This window comes from Coturnix japonica, chromosome 4, assembly GCF_001577835.2.
Source record: "Coturnix japonica isolate 7356 chromosome 4, Coturnix japonica 2.1, whole genome shotgun sequence".
In the NCBI taxonomy this organism is placed as follows: Eukaryota; Metazoa; Chordata; class Aves; order Galliformes; family Phasianidae; genus Coturnix; species Coturnix japonica.
In genome coordinates this window covers 14,512,183-14,536,950 of record NC_029519.1, presented here as the reverse complement: position 1 = coordinate 14,536,950, position 24,768 = coordinate 14,512,183, and the positions used below count along the sequence as shown (strand labels likewise).

Below are 24,768 nucleotides of genomic sequence, written 5' to 3'. Positions count from 1 at the left end.
AGAAGGAGTAAATTTGAGGAAAATAAAGAATTTTCAGCAAGATCATAAAGCCTCTTGATAGCCAAAAGAACTTCTTGTTCTCTTTATAAAATGGTGCGGTTTGCTGGGTGAGTGTCACAGCCCTATCAGACAACAAAGTTTGTACCTGTTGCAAACTGAAAGTGCCACAGACTCACACATACAAGTGTCTGCTGGAAAGAAGGCGTGACAGTGCTGTGGGATGACTGAAGTCTGTTTATGAGCTATGAGCTCTTCAGAAGCATGTACAGGACTGTGGAGTGACCTTAAACTGTTTCATGAACAGATGTTTCTCAGGATTGTTTTACTTAAAGCATTCCTTCTGCTTCTAGTGGTGACACAGCAGCTTCACCCTATGGCCTGGACGCGGTTCTGATCTCCGTGCTGCCTCACCAGCCAAAATGTGCTCAGGAGAGTGAGGGATAATCGCAGAGTTTTGATGGATGCACATTACCTACTGGTGGGTGCCATTTTCCAGAGAAGCAGTGCTGTTTGTGGGTGGGTGATCTGGATTGCAGCACCAGTGGCTCGTTGCATTGTTCCCAGTACTCCTCTAGGCTGAGGCGGTATCGTGTTTTCTCCGTAAAGAAATAGCCTTCTGAATGAGTTTTACTGTATGATTTCCACTGAATGTAATTTAAAAAGCCTTCAGTAAAACAGCTCTTTACTCCTCAATGGAAACTGAGAACTGAGAGGTCAGAAATTAGTGATCTAGTTTCATGTTATTAGATTTCCTCACATCGTGGCAGTGGTGGATGGACTGTATTAATGCAGCACCAACGGTATAGAACAAAGAGGTGATGATCCTTTTTATAGTAATACTATACTTCGTCCCTGCATACTTCTGCCATTGGAAGTAAAGGCTGACATTTAAACACACATAAAGCAAGATCTTAACTCCATAGAAGTTACTTTCACCTCCTCACAACTTAATAGAGAGTTGGAGGCTTTTGTCAAACATCTGTCCTTCCTGCTCACAGATTAAGGCAGATAAGTCTGTTACAGGCTCCTAATTGGAAGGGGTTTCACATCTATGATGATACAGTTATTACTGTAGCATTGGTCAGGTTTGGGACCTGTGTGCATTCCCTCAGAAGTAAAATATGGCTCACTCATTCAAGGGAGCACAACTGATAAGAACGGAATAGGCTCTAAGAAACTCTCTGACCCCAAATTCCTGGAAGTTAATAGGCAGGTGGCCCATAATCCAGATATGGCTCAGCCAAGGGACCAACACATATCTCACTTTTATTTCCCAGGGGCTTGCCCCGTTTTCTGTTGAGTAAAATCTGCAGAATGCTATCTAGAATTATCTCATTTCTGTTTCATTTTTTTTCCATTTCTTTTATTTCATTTCATTTCCTTTTCTTTTTTTTTTCTTTTTTTTTTTTTTTTAATTAATTTCTCAGTAATCAGTAATTTCTCGGCTACTTTTCAGTTAAAGCACATGCATCCTATCAGAGAGTAAATAAGTTACTTTTACATCTCGGTACTTGTAATATAAACTGGGGAAATTCTGAAAAATGTGTGAAAAAATATTAAGCCTAGGAACATCTCGGTGTTTATTGAACTGCTGGGGAAAATGTTACAGGAAGAATGGTGAAGGGTGAGTTTCACCAACACAGGAAGGCAAATACTGAGTTAAATTAAACTAAATGAAGATGAAGTCATATTTGTATTTTGCTTAAAAATTTGCTCTAAAATATCTCAGTAAGGGAAAAAAATATATCTCATATTTGTTGAGTTTTCCTCTGGGGGTAGGAAACAATTTCAGACAGGAGTGTTCTGCTGGTTTTAGCTGTTGGACAAGAGGAAGAAATTGAAGTCAAACACATTGACATTTGGCAGCCAAAGAGCAACGTGCTGTGTCGGGCTGTAAAGACCCACCTGCCATGGTCTGAGCGGCAGAGGATGGGCACCTTATCCTCACCATGTGCCACTGTCAGTCCTGGATGCCCCTGCCCTGCTGCCTTGCTCCTGCCTGCTGGGCCAATCTCTCTCTGTTGGGGTAGGATCTTGATCTATGCAGCCGGATGCCCCAAAATGTAAGTGAGTGCCTTCCTCAGTAAGCAAGGCCCTAATGTGGTTTTTTGAACAGCCCTAAGCGTGCTTATGAATTGTTCATAGTAAAAGCTTCCACTGAGAATATAAAAGGCAATTAAATCTTAATGGCCCGATGTTTACATTTTTTGAACTACAGGTTGGAAAGCCTGAGTGCAAATCGTTCAGACACTGCTAACATCCTTTCATTCCTGCTAGAAGTGAATTTGTGATAAGCAAAGAGCAAAAAATGTAAAAATATAAGGCCCTGATGCAGTGCCTTGTTATTTCTCTTTTCATATGCTATTTTTTCCCCCTGTATTTTTGAGGGAATTCAGTTGTATTTTAGAACAGTTCCCTTGGCAGAAGGCAGAGTCTCCCAGGGAGCATGAAGCCTGGCCTCATTCAAGGTAAGGGCTCAGGGTGAGGCTGCTGCGCTAAGAGCCATTGGGATGTGTGGACACCACCCCACAGGGCTCCTAATGGCTGCACACACGTGACACAAGGCTCGGTTGTGAGGTGCATCACAGCTGGTTTTTAGAAGCTGATCCCACAGAGGCAGCAAATTTGCAGGAGCTCTTTAGCTTGGCTGAGACTTGGGACCCAAGTCGTGTATGCCTGCCAGCAGCCTTTCATGCGCATGTTGTGCCAAATCAAACAGCAAGTGTCATCTCTGGGTTAAATTTCCCCACTGACACTAAGGAGGATAACACCTCTGCAGTCTTGAGCTTTCCTTCTCCCCACCTGGCTGTTGCCACCTCAACAGGGCTGTGAGCCATGGGCCAGGATTCCCATTTGGGAGACAAAATCTTTCTTTTTAGCCTTGCAGACTTCATGTCATGTTGCCTGAGGCATTTTTATTCATCTTAAAATAGGGTAGCAATCTACCACTTGCAGTCTCCTGCACCTTGTCTTGCTTCTTACCATGATCCTGGTGTCAAGGGTTTGGCCATGTGTGGGATGTGGCTTCCCAACCAGTGGAGCTGCCAGGTCATGCCAGCCAAGGGGAATGGTTCTCTGCAAGCACTTATGGGGCACTGCTGGCCCTCAGATGGCACCCATTCAGTACTGATGGAATGCAGTGACCTGCAGGTGTGAGTCCCCCGGACCTCCAAGCCTGAGCTTCCAGTTGGTGGAAAACTCCATGTGTGCTTTAAAAAATTGCCTTAATGTTGAGAACTGTGACAGTGATAGGAGTAAGAGCCTCTCTTTGCATAGAAATGTTGTCTTGGCCAATTCAATTCTGTTTGCTCTTTCCTCTTGCTGTATTTGATTTAGCCTGCAATCAATAGCGAAATGACAAAGACGTGGGTTTAGCCCACCCTCAGAATTTCACTGTGCTGATTGGAGCTGCCAGTGCTGCAGGGCCCTGCTAAATCTGCTTCATAGCACACGGCTCGGGATGGGGCTGAGCAGAAGCAAGAACTGATGTCAGTCCTTGCCTGAAGATCTCTGCTGTCCAACACTCACTTCCTGTTGTCTGCTGAGCGAGGTTTCACCTGTGCAAGCTCTCACAGTAAGTAGGAGATTCTGCTGGTTTCAGTCAGAGTAGAATGTGCCCTGTGAATAATTTCACCTTCCATGGAGCTCGTGGTATGACAGTGCAACCTGGCAGAGATTCAACACAGATTCTTTTTCCTGGGCTGGAGAAAAGTAACTCCATCAGTGTGAAAAGATAAAGCTTAATGAAGACTTTTTTTTTCAGAATCTCTTACGATAAATGTAATATAAAACATACATGCATTTGAAAGTACATAAGGACCCTGTGTGAATGTATACACTCACATCATCAGTAATATTTGCTTGTATTTTTTAGGACAGAAATGTAATCACTCTTGTTGCTACAGTCTGTGATGTAGGCTGGAAAATCAATGTCTTTGTAAAATACTAAGGTGAAACTTCCAGAGAGCAGTTACTGTAACCACAGGTTGTTCCTTTTCCTCAGCTGAGATTGCACCTGCTTTGCTGCCAGCCTGGTCCATGGCAGCAGTGAACACAGTGTGTGCTGCCACTGTGCTCTCTGCAGAGTGCTCGGACGGGAGGTACTGAGAGCAGGGCAACATCACTGCTGTGGACTCTCAATGATTTATGAAATGAAAAATCTCTCCAAGTGCAAGAGGGAGTAGATGCAGTGCTGCACTGAACCATTTGCTCTAAAATTTAGCTTAAACCTGGATAATATTTGTGATAAAATTTGTGCCCTGCACCTTTAAGAGAAAAGATATGTCTCTGTGTATTTTCCTTTTCTGCTGTTGTAAGTAGACTTATGACTGGAACTTCAAAAGATTGGACACCCCAGCAGGCAACAGGAGCGCGCACAGCACATTTTCATTTTGCCATAAGCAATGCAGTTTGCAAGCCATCACCAATCACTACTGGAGGATGACGAGGTGAGTACAGTCATAAATTAAATCCGGTTATACAATAAACCTGTCCTGTTGGGATGAAAGGCTACGTACTGAAGTTTATATTTATGAAACTTCAGTAAGGTGTAACTTCCCTCACCCTGCAGCTGGGAGCTGTGGGCTGAGAGGGAGAGGCTTCAGTGCAGACCACAGCTGATCAGAAGAGAGCAACTCAATGCGTGCCTGCAGTAGCTCACCCCTGTGCTCCTCAGTGCTGTCACGAGAAGGGGCTGGGTGCTGCTGAACCCATACTGTGCTAAATGCAAGCACACAGACAGAATGGGCAGGAGAAAACTCTTCACCCCGTGACTTTTAAGAGTCCAGCAAAGCCTGTCGGAAACAACAAAACAGAATAGTTGAGAGGTGACTTGACTCCAGAGAATAAATACTTGCTGAGGGGAAAAAATAATGGGTACCGAAGGGCTTTTTAACTTAACTCTAGGAAGTATAATGAGAACCAGTGGATGGAATCTGGAGCCAGACAAATTCAAATTGGAAACATGACCTACATTTTTAATAGCGAATGTGATTAACCATTGGAACAAAGTACCCACAAAATAGTGAATTCGCTCCTCTTGATGGCTTCAAATCAAGACGAGATGCCTTTTTGGGAGATAAGCTTTAGTCAAAAATAGTTATGCTTTAGTCAAACACATGTTAAGGGGCTCAATATAGAGGTAATTGGGGAAATGTAATGGCCTGTGATATCCAGGAGGTCAGGCCAGATGGTATAATGATCCCTTCTGGCCTGAAACTCAGTGAATCTCGGAATGAATATAAATGCTATCATCTGGATGTGCATTTGAAATAATTGCAGGGAGAGATTAGACACGCAATTGCATATGGTTCAGAGTTGATAAACTTTCCTCCCCTCCAGAACAAAGGCCCTTATTTATATCTAATTGCACGATGCTGTTGTAATTCAGATAAATATCCACTAGGAACTCAGATGGGATGTCAGCAAATCAATTTTTACTACTGTGCATGATTGTTGTGTGGAAATCTAGTTTTTAAAGCTTATGTGCAACTCCAGACTTGCTCACTTAGGAATGTAACCAGGAAGAGCTCCAGCGTAGACATTTTCTCCACCCAGAGTGTCATTACATGCTTTAGCCCTGTTGACTTTGAAGTTGCTTCAGTTAAATCATGAGGATGCGGAGGCCTTGGTCTCCAAAGCAGCTGGGTGCGTGATGCTCATGACTACCCGCACACTGCTGAATTTTACGGGAAAAGCGTCGTCAAAAGAGTAATAGCGGAAAATAAGAAAGTGCTTGCTCCAAAGAGTAGCTTTGCTCATGCTGACATTATCGCAAATGGCATCTCTGCTTTGGTAATGCAAACGCACCTGCAAAATAGCCAGCTGTTGCAATGCTGCTGGAGAAAGAAGTATGAAATAGTAAGCGGTATAAGAAACCGCATTAAAACACAGATAACTTCTAATATGAATGTCATCGTATTATGTAGCTTTCAATTTTAGTGTTATCTCGCTCCAAAAACATTCAAAACAACTGCACAGGTAAGCTGTGAGGCCACACAGAGGAAATAGCTTTGTTAAAGTTCAGTGAAACGATATCACTTATGGTATGCGCGTGCTTATCTGTGCTGAGAAGAAAAATATTGAGGAGCATAAAGGTTTTCATTCATAAAGGGCCTTAACCTTTTGTACTCTCAGTCTCCTCCAGATCCAATTCTTACTGGCAGCACCAAATGTTTGCCCTCTTTGCTGGTGAGAAGAAAGTTCATCTTATCAAGTTCTGAGCCCAGTACAGAGTTCCAGACAGCACCTAAAGTGCCACCAGAGGACTTAATGTTCCCAGGTGAGGAGAGCTCTGCTTGATTTGAAGGGGACAAAAGTCCATCTCTTCAACATCCCTCATGGTTACCCAAACATTTGGGCAGTTCTGTGTCAGTCCAGTCTTACAGGTTGGCCTTCCTCAAAAGCAAACGTGAACTGACCAACCTATGCAACCTCTAGTATGAAGTCTTAAACCTGCTTCTGAATCCAAACTTTATTTATTATAACTATCTTTAATTTTTTTTCTTCCTTTTTACTTTTTTTTTTTTTTTTTTTTTTTTCCCAAGCAACATCAATAGAGCATCATGACTAACACAAAGACTGCAGAAGTGTATGCTAATATATAAACCCTAAGATAAAATGACCTTGGATCCTCCTCTGTTGATGCTCAGAACTGTACAGTTAATTTCTCATTAGCTAATTGTAGCTGCATTTTTCAATCTCATTTCAGCTCAAAAAGGAAACATGATAATGGTGACTCTGCAGGTACTCTGTAGTGAAACCAACATTTTAATGAATCTCAGTATTACTTTTTTACATGAATAACAAGACTGTCTGCAAATACTATTCTATACGGTTGTTCTGATTATTTTGTTAGATTACACTAAAAATGAAAGTGACAAGAAATAATGAAAATTATGTTTAAAGTTAGTTGTGTTTTAATGTGGCTTTTTGCCAATTAATTTTTCTACAAAACATTGCAATAGCTGGTGATTCTGAAGCTGCTTTTCCAGTACTTCTACAGCGATGGCCTTTATGATACTACTGCTGCATCAGCAAAACTACAAGGGCCTTTCTGTAACAGTTCTGCAGTAACATTAATTTCTTACAGGTCCTAAAGGTCGTTCTTATTTTCAGTCAAGTAGCAATATCTGCAAATTTTAATGATGCTTCTTCATTCTTGTTATAATATCCAGAATTGTTATAAAATTCAACAATGTATGAAAATGTCATCACTAGGGATGAGTGAAGCAGCTCATCTGAAGATGAAAATCAGCTCAAATCTTCGCAGGTGTTCAAAAATCACTCAAAAAGAGTGATTTTATTTTGTCTTCCCTGCCTCCACTTCTCAGGCACTTTTACAAGTTCCAGTGCCTGAAATACCATCATAATTTATTTTTGTAGACAAAGGAAGCGCTTAGAGCTAATTATCTAAACTGAAGTACCGCAACTGGTACTGTGCCATATGGGAAATTATTAGTTAAAAAAAGAGATTTGTGCAAAAAACTTGGGAAGTGGATAACAAAGTAGTAGGGGGAGAGGATCAAGTCTGAGAGAAGGTAGTAGAGTTTCAATCTTGGGCCTGATATAATTTAGCATTTCTTATTAATGATGATGGCATAAAAAAATAAGCATGTTCTACTTGAATTTACCAGTGGCATCAGGTAAGGACCTACTGTCACTGCAAAGACTTCTCATTTGGGAAGAACTGAGTGACCGCGAGAACTGGGATAATATAAATTGGATGAAATTAAGAAGGATTTGAGTGTGAGATCATTCATGCATATTTGGGGACTCGCTGGTAAGAACTTAAGATGGAGAAAGACACAGAGCATACAAAGCAAGGTGTTTTATGTGGGGAAAGGGTTAGAAGGCATCCAGGACAGCACATGTTACTCATTAGTGATTCACTTCACATCTGGGAAGCTACCGAAAAGATATCAGTGACCATGGGAAGGGAGAGCCTGAATTGGAGAAGAGCTTGGCAAAATGAAGGGCAAGAGAAGCACGATAAATACTGCATGGGCATGAGCTCTACAAAGAGAAAACCTCTATTTAAACCAAAAGACAACGTTGGCACAAGAGCAAATGAGTATAAATTGGTCATGAATAAATTTAGGATGGAAATTGGAAGCAGGTTTCCAAACAACAGAATTGTGATGTTCTGCAATTGCTTTCCAATGAGAACAGTGGGAACAACAACAACAAAAAAACACCACCCAAGTTACTTTTAAGACAGAGTATAATGAGTTTCTGAAAGGGATTATGTGCTGTGTTTGGCTAAGATAGCAGGGAACTAGACTTGATGACCCAAGAGGTCTCTGCAGCCCTGTCTTTCTAAGCCTCTTTTTCACGGCCAAATATTTCAGAGCGCTGTTAAGTATTTCCTTTCCTTCATGTATTTTTTAGATAAATTTTTACGGTGTGCTCTAGGGGCTGCCAGCTGGACTGCTTTAGTGAAGGACTGAATCGACTTTGTCCAGAGTATGTTGAATATCATGCAGGCTGAGCAAGGGAAGGGGACATCCAGCATCCTACAGGGGCGGGCGTGGGTGCTTAAATGGACCATCAGTGCATTGGTGCAGAACTCAGTACTTCCATTACTTCTTGAAGCTGTGTGTTCCCTTGACATTGTGCTCAAAAAGGATGTGTAGGGAAGCCCTGGCTTCAGGGTTGGGCAGCTGGATATTTGTGGGTTCCTCACCTGCAAAAGCAAAGGTGGGTATTTGCAGCTGTATTTTAAATTCTGTAATGACTTCATCAAGCTGCTGGGAGGAGGCAGATTAGACTGGATTAGAGCAGTCACTCCCTTATTGAGAGAGCTTCTTGTAATCACAAGTTTTATGATTCTCTATGTCTGTTTCAGTTGAAAACCGATGAGGGGGAAACTGAGATCTGCAGCAGTGGACAACTCTGGTGGTTTCTCCTTTCCAACTAATGCCAGAAATCTTTTTCTGAAATTGGCTATTAATGTCAAAGATCGGTTAGGACGTCGGAAAATGTCAAAAGTCCACAATAGTGTAAGTAGTTTGGAAAAGGAGAAAAAAAAAGGCAGTAGCTTTACAAGGGAACAGTCCTTCACTTAGTCCTTGTCACCATCCACATCAGTCACGCATGCAGCAGGCAGCAGCTCTACTTTGCTGTGCAAATACTGTAACAGCCCATTTAAAAAAATGGCCAGAATAGGCCAGTCCTTAAGTTCAGGAAATGAGGTAAAAGCCAGCACCTGCATCATCAGAAAGAAGAATCATTGAACATGACAGTAGAAGCTGTCAGACTAATTGAAGAGAAAGTTTTCCTGCCTCAGCCCCCTGGTACTGGGCAGGAAGCAGTCACCTGCCAGGACATGATGCCCTGGGGATGCTGGAGCCTGGTGCTGATGAGAGGGTGCAGTACCCTGCCACCAGCTGCACAGTGGCGTGGTGCTGGAAATGCCATCCCACAGGGGAAAAGCCAGTCAGCTCTGTTCAGAGCAACACCATTGCAAGCACAACCTGTACTTACCTCTGTGTTTCAGTTCATGCCCATGCTCGTGGCATCAGGAAGGATGTGTGGGGGCCTCTCTGCCTGCACTGCTGCCTGCCTGCCTCCAGCAGGAACAATTGCTAGCAGTGATTAAATATCACTGAATGATTGCTATGAAAACAATCTACAGAGAGGTAAATTAGCCTGGGGCCTGGGCTGTGGGTGCTGAGCTGGACACTCATGCCTGCAGCCTGAGACCAGATGCCTGGTGTGGCCACAAGCCCAAGCTTGCTGCCTTTGGTTTCTCAGTCCTCAGGATTTTGTAAAAAGAGAGGTTTAAAAACTCCATCTCCGATCAGCAGAGAGCCCTCAGGATCCCACTTGTCCCTTTTCGTCAGCACTTCAGCTCATGCCAGGCACCACATCCTGTGAGGGCTGAGCAGGGACACCTGGGCAGGGTGGGCTGTGAGATGGCTGTGATGCTGTCACAGCCTGTGAAACAGGAAGACAAAAAGAGACAAAGGAAAAAACCCAATGCTTGAGCAAAAAGCAAAAGATGTAATGTTCGTTCCTCACTCTTCCCTCAGCGCTACTTTACCCTTTGCGGAGGCTGAGAAGTGTGAACACATCCTGTTTATCTCAGCTGCACCACTGCCGTGCTGGGTTCAGTGGCAGTGGTGCAGGCAGAGCTGGTCTGGCCATGGAAGCGCTGCCCATCTACCACGGGGGCATCACTCGTGAGGCTGGGGAGAAGCTGCTGCTGGCGGCTGGTGCTGATGGCAGCTACCTGCTGCGGGACAGCGAGAGCATCCCGGGGGTCTACTGCCTCTGTGTACTGTGAGTACGGGCAATGGAGGGCTGGTAGGGCTGCTATGGATCCCAACTTGGGAATCTGCAGAGTGGGGGAGTCCCATGAAGTGAGGCTGAGCGGGGTCTGAGCACAGATGGGTGGGTGAGGTGCCATGAAGAATAACTGGGCAGCTCAGCTTTGTGCCCGCTGATTGCTGCTCTTTCAGTGCAGCTCTCACTGGAGAGGGCAGTGAAAGCATCGGCCCTGTGTGTTTTCACATTGAGGTGTTCTTGATCAGGCTGTGCATCCTACAATCCACTGGGCTTGGATTAAAATACCCTTAAAGAACGAGGAATACTAATGGGTAGCAGACTAATTGGAAATGTTTCACTACATGAAGTGAAAGGGGAATATTCGATGGGGTGATCTGTCAGGGAGGTATTAGTAGATATTACCCTGGGAGAGTGGAAAACTATAAAGTCACAGGACCTCATTTTAATGAGGCATCTTAGTTTCTCTACTTTTGGCAGAGGCAGAGGAATGAGAAGTCCTTAGAGAGAGACTGCTGTACAACCGAGTACCAATGCACTGACAGAGCGAAGATGTGCCCATGCAGATGGCTGTGTCTCGCTTCAGTAGAAGAAAAGGAAGAGGAAACAGTGCCAGGGCTGGAAAGAAAATAGCTAACAGTGAGCGAAGAAAGGGGGTAAAAAAAGCCAAACAAACCAGCAGAGGAAGAATCATTAGTCAGGTTTTCCCAAAGGTCTTGAATATTTTTCCAACAATACACAATTAAGCTCCAAGTGAGTATTATTCTCCTGTTGCAGACCAGTAAATAGAGAAATGCAAGGAGGTAATAGGCAATCTGCAAATACACCACCTCCTAGCAGAATGTCTTCATGGCAGAAGATATATTCTTACTTCTCTTCATGAAATCAGAGGATGAACCAAGACAGGCACTTCTGCTAAGAAATACAGCCCTTAACAGCTAGCTGAAGAATGGGAAATAAGAAAATGGAATAGACATAGCAAGGGGTAAGAAGTGCTATGATTCCTGTGATGGCAACAGGCAATGAAAGCAGAATCTTTTTAAAATAACCATCAGAGAAAGTGATGATGTATCTCCTTAACACTCAGAAGTCAGAGCAGTTAGAACACCAAGACATTAGAGAAAGGGTCAAGCAGAACATTGTAATGCTGCATAAAGTAGGGAATCCTAAGATTAGTTCTCTATTAATGTAAATCAGGATATAAGTATATAATGTGGTCTTCTACCTGTATGCAATCAATTGGGATTTTTTTGCCATGTTAATGACATGTCTTCAGCAAGAAATTTCACGAATCAAATATATAAAATGAAATATATAAGATGACATATATAAAATGAGACATATAAAACAAAAATAGGAAGAACAGGAAGGATTGCTAGCTATAAAGCTCTGCAGGCTCTGGGGAAAGAGCAATAAGACACACCTAAATGTATCTGGAAATTATGGGCCACTCAAGTCTTCATATTATGTCACATCCAAACATATATATGCTAAGCAAAGGGGAAAAGGGAAAGAAAATTGCTGATGAATGTTATGCAGGTTCCTTGTAGATTAGAAATTGTGAACATGTATATATATATATATATATACATCACAGAATCACAGAATTAAAGCTTGGATCTAACACTTTCTAATATTTCAGCTCAGATAAACAACATATTGCACAATAACTTTGAGGACAGTTATCATAAAGGTGTCAGGGAGTGGCCTCATGCTGGAGATAGCAGGGACAGTTTAGATAAATGTGTGCCATAAACTACAGAAGCGCTTTAACAGGGAAATTTACTAAAGTTGAGCACTTAAGAAGAGAGAAACTAGAGAAGCAGGCAGGGATTCAGCAGAGCCTGGCTTTGGAGAAATAAACCCATCAGTCCAAACCCCCTTCATTCAAGTCTGAACTGCGTTCACAGAGATGGAACAGGTGACAAGGGTGTATGTGTACAAGAGCTTTGTTAAAATCCAAGGAGGAAACATGCAGCTGCTGTGCTCACGGTTTATCAAAAGGAAAACAAGAGTCAGGAAGGTGGTTGCCCTTCCCACCCAGCTGCTGGTGAGTCCTGCAATTGCCTCTGCCTTTTTGTGGCTCAAGAAATGCCTCCGTTTTTGGAGAGACATTGTAAGTTTGTGATGGCACCCTGCTCTGGGCACTCCCTAAAGGCCTCAAAGTAGCTTGGCAGTCTTTGAGCACAGATAATAAAGGCAGCAGCGTTCACAGCCAGGTTCATTCACCTTTTGCTTTTTCAATTAAAAAGTGGAGCCCTGACCTTTAAAAGGGAGAAGAGTCAAAGATTCACAAATCCCTCGCGCCTGACACTGATTTTACAGGGCAAGTATAAAAGAGACAGGTGGTAGCATAAAACCTGACCTACAGAGATGGGTAGCTGCGGCAGGCATGCCCCTGTTGTCAGAGCATTTCTCTAGAAAACTCTGCTTTCTCTCTGTTTTCTCCTGCTATATTCTTTATCTCCCTGGAATGCTGCTTTCTGCCAGCCCAAGTCACAGTGCGAGCACAGCATGCCCTCCAGTCTGCAAAGAAGGAACAGATTTTGGTGTGGCTGTGGCAAAGTGCAAAGAACACACTTTCAGAAATATTTTATGACCACAGTTATACTTTGCATGGAAGGGTAGAAGGGTTTTGCTTTGGACCAGGGTCCCCTGGGGCTCCTGCAAACAAAAATGCTGCCTGCAGCCTTTATTGAGGTTTTCTGTTTCAGATGATCTTTGTGGTACCTCGTGATCTTTGTGGTATGAATGCCATTATTACATTGATAATATATACTTTAAGGCCATCCTTTGTTCCAATTTGACTGTGCCAACAGAGGAACACACTCATTTCCTGGAAATTTGTTAGGGTTGCATTGAACAGCCAGAAGATTTTTACTGCTCCTGAAAACTGGAATAGAAGAAATATATATGCTTTAAAAAAATGCACACACTTTATCTATAAATGTGTGCTATGTGCAGCACTCCGAGGTGTTGCTGTCAATGCCTGGTTGTTCCAGAGAGCTTTCTTTACTGATATGGCTTCCTCGCCGCTCGATATTCCATCTGACATTTTTAGCACTGTCAGAAATCCTCTGTGCACATTGCTCCTAATGAAGTCAATGGGGGACACAGGACTCAATAAGGGAGGCCAGCTTGGGATGCAGCCTCTTCAACAGTGCGTGAAAAATGCATGGAGTGAACTCCTGAGAGTGCCAAAAGCACTGCTTTCCTTTACAGCTACATGAGAGCACGTTCAGAAACAAGCAGCTTGTGCTTGAAATGGCACAGAGAAAGTAGTTTGTAGTTTGGGTCTTAACATTCTTATACTTGGCGCGTTAGTAGCTGTTTCAGACCTTCAAATATTTCTTGGTGAATGTTCAGCTTAACATGACATACTTGTCAAATCCTATGTTCAGATCATTTGTTTGGAATCAGCCCTTTCTTGTGCTGTGTTGCATTCAATTTGCAGAGAATAATCAAAAGCCAGAACAGAATACTGCTTAGAGCTCTTGAAGCAGCAGCAATGTCAGTGAGGATAGGCTGTGGTATCTGTGCTATCAGACTTTTACATACGCTGTTTTTTCTGTCACCGTAACCAAAGTTTCAGCAATGTGCTGAAACTTTCTGATGAAGCAGATCTACCAGGTGTGCAGTGTGAAGGTGTGATGCGGGATCATGAGTCAGCTTCAGCTCAGTGTTTCTTTTGTTTCCCATTTAATATGTTTGATAGAAGTGGCAGAATAATTGCATTCATTATAATGTTGCGCACAATAATCATCGTCCATTGGGATAAAAGCTTCTATCTGAGGGGGAGCCCCTCAACTCAAAGTTGCTGTTGTACATATCACGCTCTATTTTCAGCTCTGAAAAAGTCTTTTGCGGCACAGCAGATCTATTTCAGCTCCCTTGCTGAATCTTTGCTGAGGAACAACTTGTCCTGTGGCCTTCAGCTATTCCAGTGCATTTTTCTGGAAAGATTTTAGAAAGCTCGGCAGCCTGAATGAGGGCTAGTCACCATCCTAGGCAGGCTGCACACAACGGAACAAGTGCACTTGGTAGATAACAGAATCTAGATCAGCTCTACTCTGATTTTTCAGACCTGAGCTTTGAAGATTTAGTTCAAGCAGTGATTTCAGCTCCAGGGATTTTACGGTCGGAACTGTGCCTCCCCGCTCAGAGAGAAATGGGAAATCTAATTACGAGCTACAATGCATCACTCCCAAGCAACCCTACAAATGTTTCAAAGATATATGAAACTATCATGGGATTTTGCCATTGCGATATGCTGTTTTGCATCATCCTTCACGAAGCTCAGCTACTGCCCCACTGGAAAGTAAGTTCCTGCCCTTTCTTGACTCAGATTGGAATTTCTCTATTCTTATTCTATTTCCAAATGTCAGTAAATTCCCATTTGAGGCATTCCTTTTGGCTGTGCTGCCCTGTATCAGACCACCACAATCACACCTGCTCAGGAAGGCTGCATGTTGTCCCTGTAGGTGAACCAGCTCTTCTGCTGGTCATCAGCAGTGCTCAAATGGTGATGCTGACAATCCTTCACAGAAGACTGCTTGCATATAGACTCACCGACATTTCACAAGCTTTGACGTTCTTTTTTTTTCAGGCTTTTGTTCATTTCAGAAAAGAAAATTGAGATAATGCATTTGCACACAGTGTTGCACTGTTATGGTAGATCTACACATTACAGATTTGGTACATGGGTAAACACAGCAACAAGCATTGGTAGGGAATCAGTGACAGAAGTGTAAACTCAGAGGGGCGTGTATGGAGTGCTACTGCGAGCTTGGTTGGGCTTTTCAGACCATGTAAACACTGATTTAAACTACTTTGTGCACTCTTGCTGACAGGGAGCTTGTATCTTGCATATCATCTCAATGCAAACGCTATTTCTTCAGCTTGGGTTAGCTGATGGGTGGTAATTGCTAAGCTGCTGTACCTTGATTACGTGCCTGAAACCTAAACAAGGCAGGAACCAGGCAAGAGGCTTGTCAGCCAGAAAATATACATTTCAAGACAGAATGAGGAGATACAAACTTAAGCAGAATTTTCTCCTACATTAACTAACAAGGCTCTTTGGCCTTTCTGTGCTTAATAAACCAAGTAGCAATATAACAATTAAAAGAGGAAAAAGAAAGCAGTTCAAGAAGAACTCTGGATTGGTTTGTCCTCTTGGCAACCACCCCTACAACAGCAGGAGGGATGAGGAGTGGGGATCCCTCATGAGCACAGGTGGGCGCACAGCCCTCAGACATGGCCATGGGACAGCTCTGTCCCTCTTAGGGTTCGGAGCTCTGGCAATGGTCTCCCACAGCAGCAGCCACTACTGCCGCCATGGGTCCACTCTGGGATCACACTCTGGGCTGCTGCCTGGAGCTGGTGCCTAAGTAGGCATCTGGGAATCACCAGGCTCCTGTGGATGAGGTAGAAGAGGCTGTCACCAGACCCCCTCAGGCTCTTGCAAAGTCTTCTGTGTCCTCCAACCCCTGTTCTGAATACGAAAGTAGTGATTCCCCTGTGGACTCTCTTGTACTCATCTTCATAGTGTTGTGTGGTTTGTAAACACTACCTCAGTTTGTGAGATGGAGAGCTTACTAATTCTGTTTCACACTTGAGAAACTGTGACACAGGATGCTCAGGGCTGCAGTACCCTTCAGCTTCAGCTTTGGCTTCCCAAGGTGAGTGGGACAGGAGATTACTTTGAGAATACTCAGCATTATCCTGTACAGCCTGCTGACTGCTTGAATTGCTGCAGGCTGTTTCTTTGTTTCTTCCACTGCTTCCAAGCCACTCACTTTCTCTGGATGATTTTTCCAGCCCTCCTCACCTCCAGCTCGTTTTTCAGCCCTCAGCTGAAGCCCTCAGGCTTCATTTCCCTGCACCCCTTCCTGGTTCGGCCCAGCTCCAGCCCAGCACTTTGGTTCTCACCCTGCACCAGTGCCCAGCTCACACAGCAGCCTCCCCTTGTCTCTCATTGCATTTCTTGACATTTCCCGTACCTCAAAAAAGATTGAGGCAAACACCCAAGAAACAAAAATTCAGCCTGAAGTGCTGAGATGTGGTAAAGCTACAAGAAACCAAGCATGGGCAACACGCAATGCTGCAGGCTGCCGTTTGTCAGCCACACCATGGCTCATTTCTAAGCAATATCATAAAGAGAAACTCCCAAGGAAGACCAGGATGCAAGTACACCAGGTGAGAGGAGTTGATTAGTACATTACAAAGACATCCAAATAGAAGTTATGTGAAGAGGAAGAAATTGATGTCATTTGTTGCTGACACGGCTTTCCCTTATCTCTCCATCTTCTTCCCTTTATATTTGCTCCATTTTGGACCCAGAAATGAATACAAATTAGTTTAATAAAATTTCCCAACTGAGACACAAAACATTTGAAAATGATTTTAAAATACACCATGCAGCTGAAATGTCATGGTTAATTTTAAGCTGCAGCATGCAGCTGATATCCTCTGGCTATTTCAGCAGTGCAGAAGATTGTAATTATTCACCTGTTAGAGCAAATGAAGCTTTAACAAGCCTGATCACAGTTGAAAAGGAGGAGTGGAGAGGATGGGGAGACAGATGCTGTCTCGGTATGTCATCTGTGAATGATGCCTTTGTAGCTCTTTGGGAGGAATTAGCTAGCTATAAAGAAAAAAAGCTATAATACAAAATGGACCGTTCTCTGTAACAGCAATTTTTTTAGATTTCCTTTTGACAAAGTTTTACCAGTGAAGTTACTGCAGCACAGTTGTGGTAGTACAGCTCCCAGCTGGTGTCACACATCCATTTTTATGGGGAATTAAAAAAAAAGGGAAATGAGATTAAAAAAATCAGTGGTGACCAAAAAAATTACAGAAAAATGCAGGAAACTGAGCTGTCCCCTAATGGTGGCTGGGGATTTTCTCATCTCTTTGTACCAATGCTCCAGGAAATGCAGTTTTCCTCTTGCTTTAGCCTGACATTTTGTAATCTGCAGTTTTAGAGGGAATGTTCTACACGACCTCAAGTTTATTTTTTGTGTTTAATTTTTAAGAGAACCAACTTGTTCCTCCTCCATCTCAGTAACCTTAGGTACTTTAAATCACAGTGACCTTTCTCACTGAGACAGTGTCCATGTAGCACTGAAAAGAGCTTGGTACATCAAAATAATGTTGTTTGCTCGCTTGTGCATGGAAGTTAGAAAGCACTTTGAAGTGGTAATGAAGTAAGTTCCTGCTACTTAACAGAAAGTTTTGATAAGATCATATTTGTTAGCAGAATACTTACCAGAAGGGCTGTAATCCATTGTTTTGTAGAAACAAAGATCCCGATGAAGAGCAGTGAAATGGAAGGACTTTGCTCTTCTCTCCTTAACAAAATACATCCTCATTCTGTGGAAGGAGCTGGATGGTGGGTGCTAGGCCTGGGCCATTGCCCTCCTGCTAGATGCCTTTCTTTCCTGATGTCTTCAGAGCCAAGAGCAGGTGATAACACTGTGTTTCTCAACTCAAGCACCACCAGTCCCTTAATGCCTTGATGTCTCTCCTCATCTGGGAAAAATACAGATTTGCCAGATGGATGCAGAGTTCCCACTTGTGATAGGAATGTCAGACTCTCCCCATGCTCTGTGCTGGGCTCAACACTTCCACAGTCCCAAATTCTTGTTACTTTTTCTGTGTCTCATATCTGATCTATCCTTTATATTTGCTCTAGGCTTGAATGAGTTATTTTATAGCTGAAGTTCTTTTTATATGAGATAGATGTCTGTAGTATACCTCATCCTGCTTTGGTCCTATCCTGCTTTGGACCTCAGCATTACTTAAGCTGACCTTTATCTATCAGTGGCTTACTAAACCCACCTAGCAGAGTGCTAAATGACATTTCAGAGCAGCATCCCAGCTGCTCAAGGACTTCAAGACATGCAATCTCTTAGGAAGAGAAAGAACTGTGTCTGGAAAAATCAGACTCTCGAGAAACTGAAGCAGCTGGAATGCTTCAGGAGAACGAAGAACAAGCACTGTTAACATGCACAGAGTATTATCAAAAGCACCATGGGCTGTAAAATCCTGATTTCAGTAATCATATACTGGCTATGAGCACAGATGCAGGGAAACCCCTTGTGATTTCCAGGGGTAAGACTGAAGTGAGCATTGCGACATACTGCGGACAATGGCACAGCCTATGGAGGTTTTAAGAAAGGACATAATGGTATGAGATGGCCTAAGGGCACAGATGGGGCTAAATTCCCTGAACATGAACGTATATACGGTGGCTCACAGAGATGTGCTTCTAAAGAACCAGGCTTGGGTCGTGGCATCAAGCAGCAGTGGCTGCTGTTCCATGGGACAGACAGAACAGCAATGCTGCCCTTCCATGGCCTTCCCTCCTGCCACAGGCACAGCAGGCTCTGCACACCTACGGTTCCTCTGGGCGCATCTGCAAACCTGATGGCTTCAGCAGTGGAGGTTGTGTTGGGATGGCGGGGCTGTGTTCTGCTGCTGCTGTCTTGCTGTGATGCAGGGAGCTTGGTCCTCTCATCCCTGTCAGGAGGGAACAAATTTGTGTCTCTGAGAGGTGAGGAGTGGTGGGGATAGCTCAAATATCATGACAGGGATTTTTGCCCCAACTTCAAGTGTTTGCAGTAATATGACAACTGCTAACAGCTTCCTGTGCAGGCAAATTATATTTGAGTCTGCTTTGCAGAGGTTGCTCTAATGACTTTCTAACAAGGATTCATCCAGGAGCCATGACATGGAGCGTAAGTAATTGCAATCATACGGTGTCTGTGTCATTGACGCTTTCTGCTATTTTGTAATAACTGCTATAATACTGTGTATAATTGGAAAGAAACGTAGTGTATTTTTGCTTTCTGAAGAATTGATGCTGATATAGCGAATGGCCTGTAAAATCCTGCTGGGTATTCATGTAAATCTGTGTAGTGTAATACACAGTCTTCCTATCTGACACTGCCTAAATTAATGTTGTACTTGTGGAACTGCTGTGAGTTCTCTCTGCTTCTGAGTTAGATTTTTGGGTATTTACCATGTAAATCATTCACTGTGTTGGGCTCTCCTGAGAAACAGGACAGACTCTGCACATCAGCATGCCTTGCGCTGTTAGTGGATGGCTCCTTGTTCTCAATGGACTCAAATTAGATTTAAAAAGAAGAAAGATTTCATACTCTTTCACATTCAGCGTTTGAGAATTAAGAATGTACTCACAAAGCAAGAAGTAATTTACCTGGATTTTGTGATTCTAGCTTTCTAAACAAATTGCAGTCATGTTATTTCTTCTGGGAACATCTGCATTTAAATAAATCATAAAACAGCAAGTTTACATGCCAATAATTCACTTTCTCTTTATACTTTCTCCCCCCCCACCTCCCCAGGGAATGTATTCTTGGTGTTTGTCAGTAAAAGAAGGTCACTGAAAAACTTAACCTGGAATAACAGAATATTGTCAGACTAGATCTGAGTCAGACCAGTTCCCTCATCCAAAAAAACACAGTATGTTAAATGCTGCCTCTGGTCTGAGTTCCAGTTTTCTATCAACCTTGAATGTTTATGGGTGAATTTATTGTTAAGGAGGAGTTAGCAGATGAACTGAACTCCCCCATAAAAGAGTGAAACCTGGCAGTAGAAATGAGGAATAAATATCTGTTGGCATTTTTTCCCTCCACAGGCATCAGGGTTACGTTTATACCTACCGAGTATCCAAGACAGAATCTGGGTCCTGGAGTGCTGAGGTGCGTGCTTCTCTTTTCTGAAAACTTCAGTATCCTGTTTGGTGTTAGTATTGATTTAATGAAATGTATTAAAATTATTCATGCTTCTGCGAAGCCTGATTTTCATTGAAGGTAATCGATGTTGAGTGAACCCATCACAAAGATGTCTTGGTGCCACTTCTGACAATCTTGAACTCATAAATTAATTCCCTGCTACATTTCAGCTGTTGCATAATGCATTAGTGCATTATTTTGCATCGTTTTCAATGGCAAAAAATATTATGTTTTTATAATTTGACAAGTGCAATCAGTATTCAGTTCCTTTCTGTCTCACATACTATTAACACTAGATATTTAAGGAAATGCTTTTCAATGTACAGTGTTTAAAACTTGGTTTCTCTTCAGAAACTTGTTACCAAGTGCATTTTCACTCGGTTGATAAGAAACTGGTAATTCGGGCATAGTGTAACACTATTTGCAGTACAGATGACAATTTAGATTGATGGAATCTAGATGATAACCTTTGTTTCTTTTACGAAGATCTTGTTCTTTGGATGTAATCTCCATATTACTTTATAATTATATTTCTGTTTGCTATATTTCTGTTTGCACATTAAGCCTGATTTACAGACATTAAATAATTGCTAGACAGGCATAATTTCTTGGTTACTGTGCTAACAGAAGTGATTGCAGTGCTCTGGAAAACAGGAGTGAATCCTGGTGCTACTTGGAATCAGGTCAAGAGATAAAACGTGCACATTGCTGCAGACTAAATAATCACCTGCCTCAGCCCTGAGAGTGGTGCTGAAGAAGAACTCTTTCCTTTATTGCACAAGGAACACTCTGAGGATTTGCATTGCCTGGCAAGAGGGCCTGGGGCAGCACTGGGGCCTGAAGCAGTGCTGGAACCCCTGGGACATCTACTTGTCAGGGGAGATCTGAGTGAGGCGACAGCATCCTTTGGCCCTGATAACAGCAGCATCTCAGTGTCCAGTGTTGAATAGGCCTCCTACTGCGCCTCGGTGGTATACATTGGATACCAGTGCACTGACTTTTCCTGGTTGTGTTTAGGCAAACTTCATCTGTGTTTCACAGAGCAGGTGTTCTGAGGGCTCAAGATTCTCAGTAAAACCTCTGTGGAGGAAGTGCTAGTTATGACACTAACTCTTCCATTGTGCAACAGGAAACCTTAGCATAGACAGTGCTGAGACCATGCTGGACTCAACTGCAAAGAACAGGAGCCTATGTTTTGCCCTCTTTCTTGTCCCCATAGGATGTGCTTTCAAAACTGATGCTGGAGATTTCCCATCTCTGCTTTCTGCTCTGGGATGTGGTGCGTGGGCAACCCCAGCTCACACCTGTCCTTCAGGAACCAGATAGGGAAATGAAAACAGTGCCAGTCAAATCTCTTCTAATGGAAGCTTCTGGCATATAGCAGTGGAGGCAGGATTTAGCAGAGCATTTGCAAAGATGCTAGCATAAAGAGATTGAAAAAATGCTATTTTTGATAAACAAGGTAATGTCTGACTGCTTTCTTTGCACCAAAAGATAGGTGGGAATACTCAGTGAACAAATTGAAAAGCACTGAAGGCTTGAAGGAAGAATCATGGAATCACCAAGGTTGGTGAATCACCAATCTGAATCACAGAATCACCAATCTGTAGCACTGCCTGGGGTTGTTGTGGCCAGAGTGCATTTGTTCTTGTTGAACCTCATCCCATTGGCTTTAGCTCAGCTATCCATCCTGTCCAGATCCCTCTCTAAGGCCTCACTACTCCCAGGCATATTGACACTTCAAGCCAACTGGGTGTCATTTGCAAACTTACTGAGGGTGCACTCAGTGCCCTCATCCAGGTCATCAGTAAAGATATTGAAAAGGACAGGCCCCAGCACCGACCCCTGGCTCATATCTTGTTGTAGGCTGGTACATGGAGGGGCTGAGGGAAGGGCTGGCTTCATCCCTACACATGGCTTCTTCTCTGAGGACAAGGGCTCAGCACCAGGGCATTGACTGACAGGCCTTTTCTCACCTCTCACCTCTGGTTTCACAGACGGCACCCGGCGTTCACCGGCGGCTCTTCCGGAAAATGCACAACCTCATTTCAGCCTTCCAGAAACCTGACCAGGGCATTGTTACGCCTCTGAAGCATCCGGTCATCAACCGTGCAAAAGCCAAGTATTCCCCAGGTATGCCATGGGGGTGGAGAACTTGAGCGTGGAGATCTTGAACCTAAATGAGCCAAAAATGTGACTCACTGGGGACTTCAACCTGATGAGAAAATCCATTTAAAAACATGTATTCCTGAGTAGTACATCAGAGGCAGATACTTGCCTTCCCTACTGCCATGGCTCTGGTAGGGGTGGTTCATCTGATCTGTCCTTTTTCTTGTGGTGTTCATCCTTCTGTATTTCTGCATTTATTTTTCTCTAGGTAGAAATGACGGCCGTGACTACCTGCAGCCATCATGAAGACATTTCCCAGTGGCATAACTTCAGTAGTGCTTCCAGTCCTGCTCTAGAACAGTACAAGCTATGATAGTTAGTTAGTACAACTCCGTGAGTTTTCTTGTAACATTTGCCAGAATGTGTTTCGTAGTATTTGTAGCTCCAAGTTTAGAAGATTTATGTTCCAGAATGTTTTTATTTTTTATTTTTATTTTATTTTTACTTTTTGTAAGAGATAAGACAAAAACATCAGTTACTAAATGGTGCCATATCTTTTCTTCTTTTGGCAGTCCTAAGTGCAAAACATTTTCTAATCTCAAGACTAGTCCGTCTACTTTATGTAAACTGATTTTTGACTCTTCTGTACATTCTTCTGGTAGACATTTATGGGAATGACCCCTTTTGTAGGCTTAGGAAAATTGTTTATATCGAGTGTCCTTCAAACAGAACCACTCAGTGCTGTCTCCATGTACATTTCTAATTTGCACAAAGAATTGAAGGCTCAAGTAATGTTCCGAGTAAATGACAACAATTACCAGTGGAGAACCTCATACTTTTTATTTTTCCAATATTCTTTCTACTTGAAAAAATCCCCCAAAAAGGTAATTAAAAAAAATCATATTTTTACACAATATTTACTTTTTTTTTTTTTTTTTTTTTTTTTTCATGTGTTTTAGTTGCTGCTGGGCTTCTGTAGGAGAGGCTTACACCTGGAGGACTTGTTGGCTTTCAGGGTTAGCCCTGGTGCTTGCAGCAAGAGCAGGGTTGGTCTCTTCTCATTGGTGGCAGGTGACAGGAAGGGACCTCAAGGATTATGAAGTTCTGGGCTCCTCAGTTCAAGAAAGACAGGGATTTCCTAGGAGTCCAGCAAAGGGCCACAAAGACAATTAAGGGCCTGAAGCATCTCTTACATGATGAAAAGCTGAGAGACCTGAGGCTAGTCAGCCTGGGCAAAAGATAACTGATGGGAGACCTTATTAATGTTTATAAATATGTAAAAGGAGGTGGGAGACAATGGATGAATCCAGGCTCTTCTTGATGGTGTGTAGCAACAGGACAAGAAGTAATGACCTAGAACTTGAACATAGGAAGGAACATGCGGAAGTACTTCTTTATGGTAAGGGTGACAGAACAGAAGAACTGGTTGCCCAGAGTGGTGGTGAAATTTCTTTCTATGGAAGAGGTTGGGTTTCTTAAATGTTTAATGCTTAAATTTTTCATGCCTGTACTTCCAATTTCTTCTGCACGGCTTAGGAGTTTGGAAAACTCTGAGAAGGAATAGAGTAGGACAGATTAAATCCAACCAGAAGGGGCCAACCTGTGGACCAGGGGAATGTGGAGAGGCAGGGCTGAAGCCGTACTTGTAGCATCAGGCTACACTGGGGAGAACCATCCAACAGTGTGCTACCAAACAGGCAGACAGACTTTCTTAATCCCTTTAGTTGTCTTGTTTCAGGCTGTTGTCATCACACTGAGAAGCAAACAGTGAAGAGATAAATGGGAGGCATGGACTAGCACTCAGCAAGGTTCAGCCACTTGGAGCAGTATTTTAGTTTGGATTTGATAAGGCTGGAAATTTTATCTTTTATTTTATTTTATTCCTATAAGTGGCTGTGTGTGTATGAAAGAGAACAAGAGAAAGAGAGAGAGAGAAAATGCAGCAATAAAACATTCATCACAAAGCACAAAATGCTCCTTGTAAACCCTCAGTGGGAGTAAATACAATAAATAAACAGCTGCATGATAACAGGAAGCGGTGGAAAATGCTGTTGCAAATTTGCGACAATTGCTGTTCATTACTCAATGTCTGTCTAAATGAAGACCACATTTCATCTGTGGTGAAATGTCCTGCCTCCCCTCCCCACCCCTTTCATCATATTTTACTCTCCATGTGTGTATGTTTTGCTCTGTGTCTCTCTGTTACTTATACCGAATGGTTGAAGCAATGTTCTTATCTTCAAACAGTGCTATACAGTGACAGATTCAGCATGATTTACTCTTTAATAAAATATTTAAAAGCTGGTTTTGTTCTTTAATATTGTTAGATAATTCAGCAAATGTAATCAGTACAGCTGCGCGGAGCATTACCAGCTCAAAGCACAACATTCAGCACCAGCTGATTCTGGGGCTGTGCTGATTGAACCCTTCACCCCTTGTCTGTGCCTTAAAGGTTTCCCAGGTTGCTGCATGTCTGCAGCAGATGTTCTGTGGCTGTTCCAGGATTTCTGCTCTTGTAAACCTTCCTTTCCTGGTGCAAACAGTCCTGGTGCATAGCAGAGTGGGCTTACTGGGAGAGCAATCTCTTTTTGGAGATTCTTTTGTGGTAAGCCTCAAC

At 43.0% G+C, this 24,768-nt stretch overlaps 1 protein-coding gene across 2 annotated transcripts; it reads left to right on the top strand.

The window, feature by feature from the left end:
- The first annotated feature begins 1,435 nt into the window (after positions 1-1,435).
- Positions 1,436-24,455, top strand: SH2D1A (SH2 domain containing 1A). Of its 2 annotated transcripts, XR_004307101.1 has the most exons (6): positions 1,436-3,574; positions 4,321-4,448; positions 6,136-6,280; positions 19,946-20,009; positions 22,040-22,175; positions 22,420-24,455. XR_004307101.1 is itself a non-coding variant. In XM_032444506.1 (4 exons), exons 1-4 carry the CDS (start codon positions 10,145-10,147, stop codon positions 22,455-22,457), a joined length of 375 nt encoding a protein of 124 aa, XP_032300397.1. In that variant the 5' UTR covers positions 9,766-10,144; the 3' UTR covers positions 22,458-24,455. The 2 variants fall into 2 exon arrangements, 1 of the variants encoding a protein (XP_032300397.1); XM_032444506.1 differs by lacking the exons at positions 1,436-3,574; positions 4,321-4,448; positions 6,136-6,280 and adding an exon at positions 9,766-10,281.
- Positions 24,456-24,768: the final 313 nt, after the last annotated feature.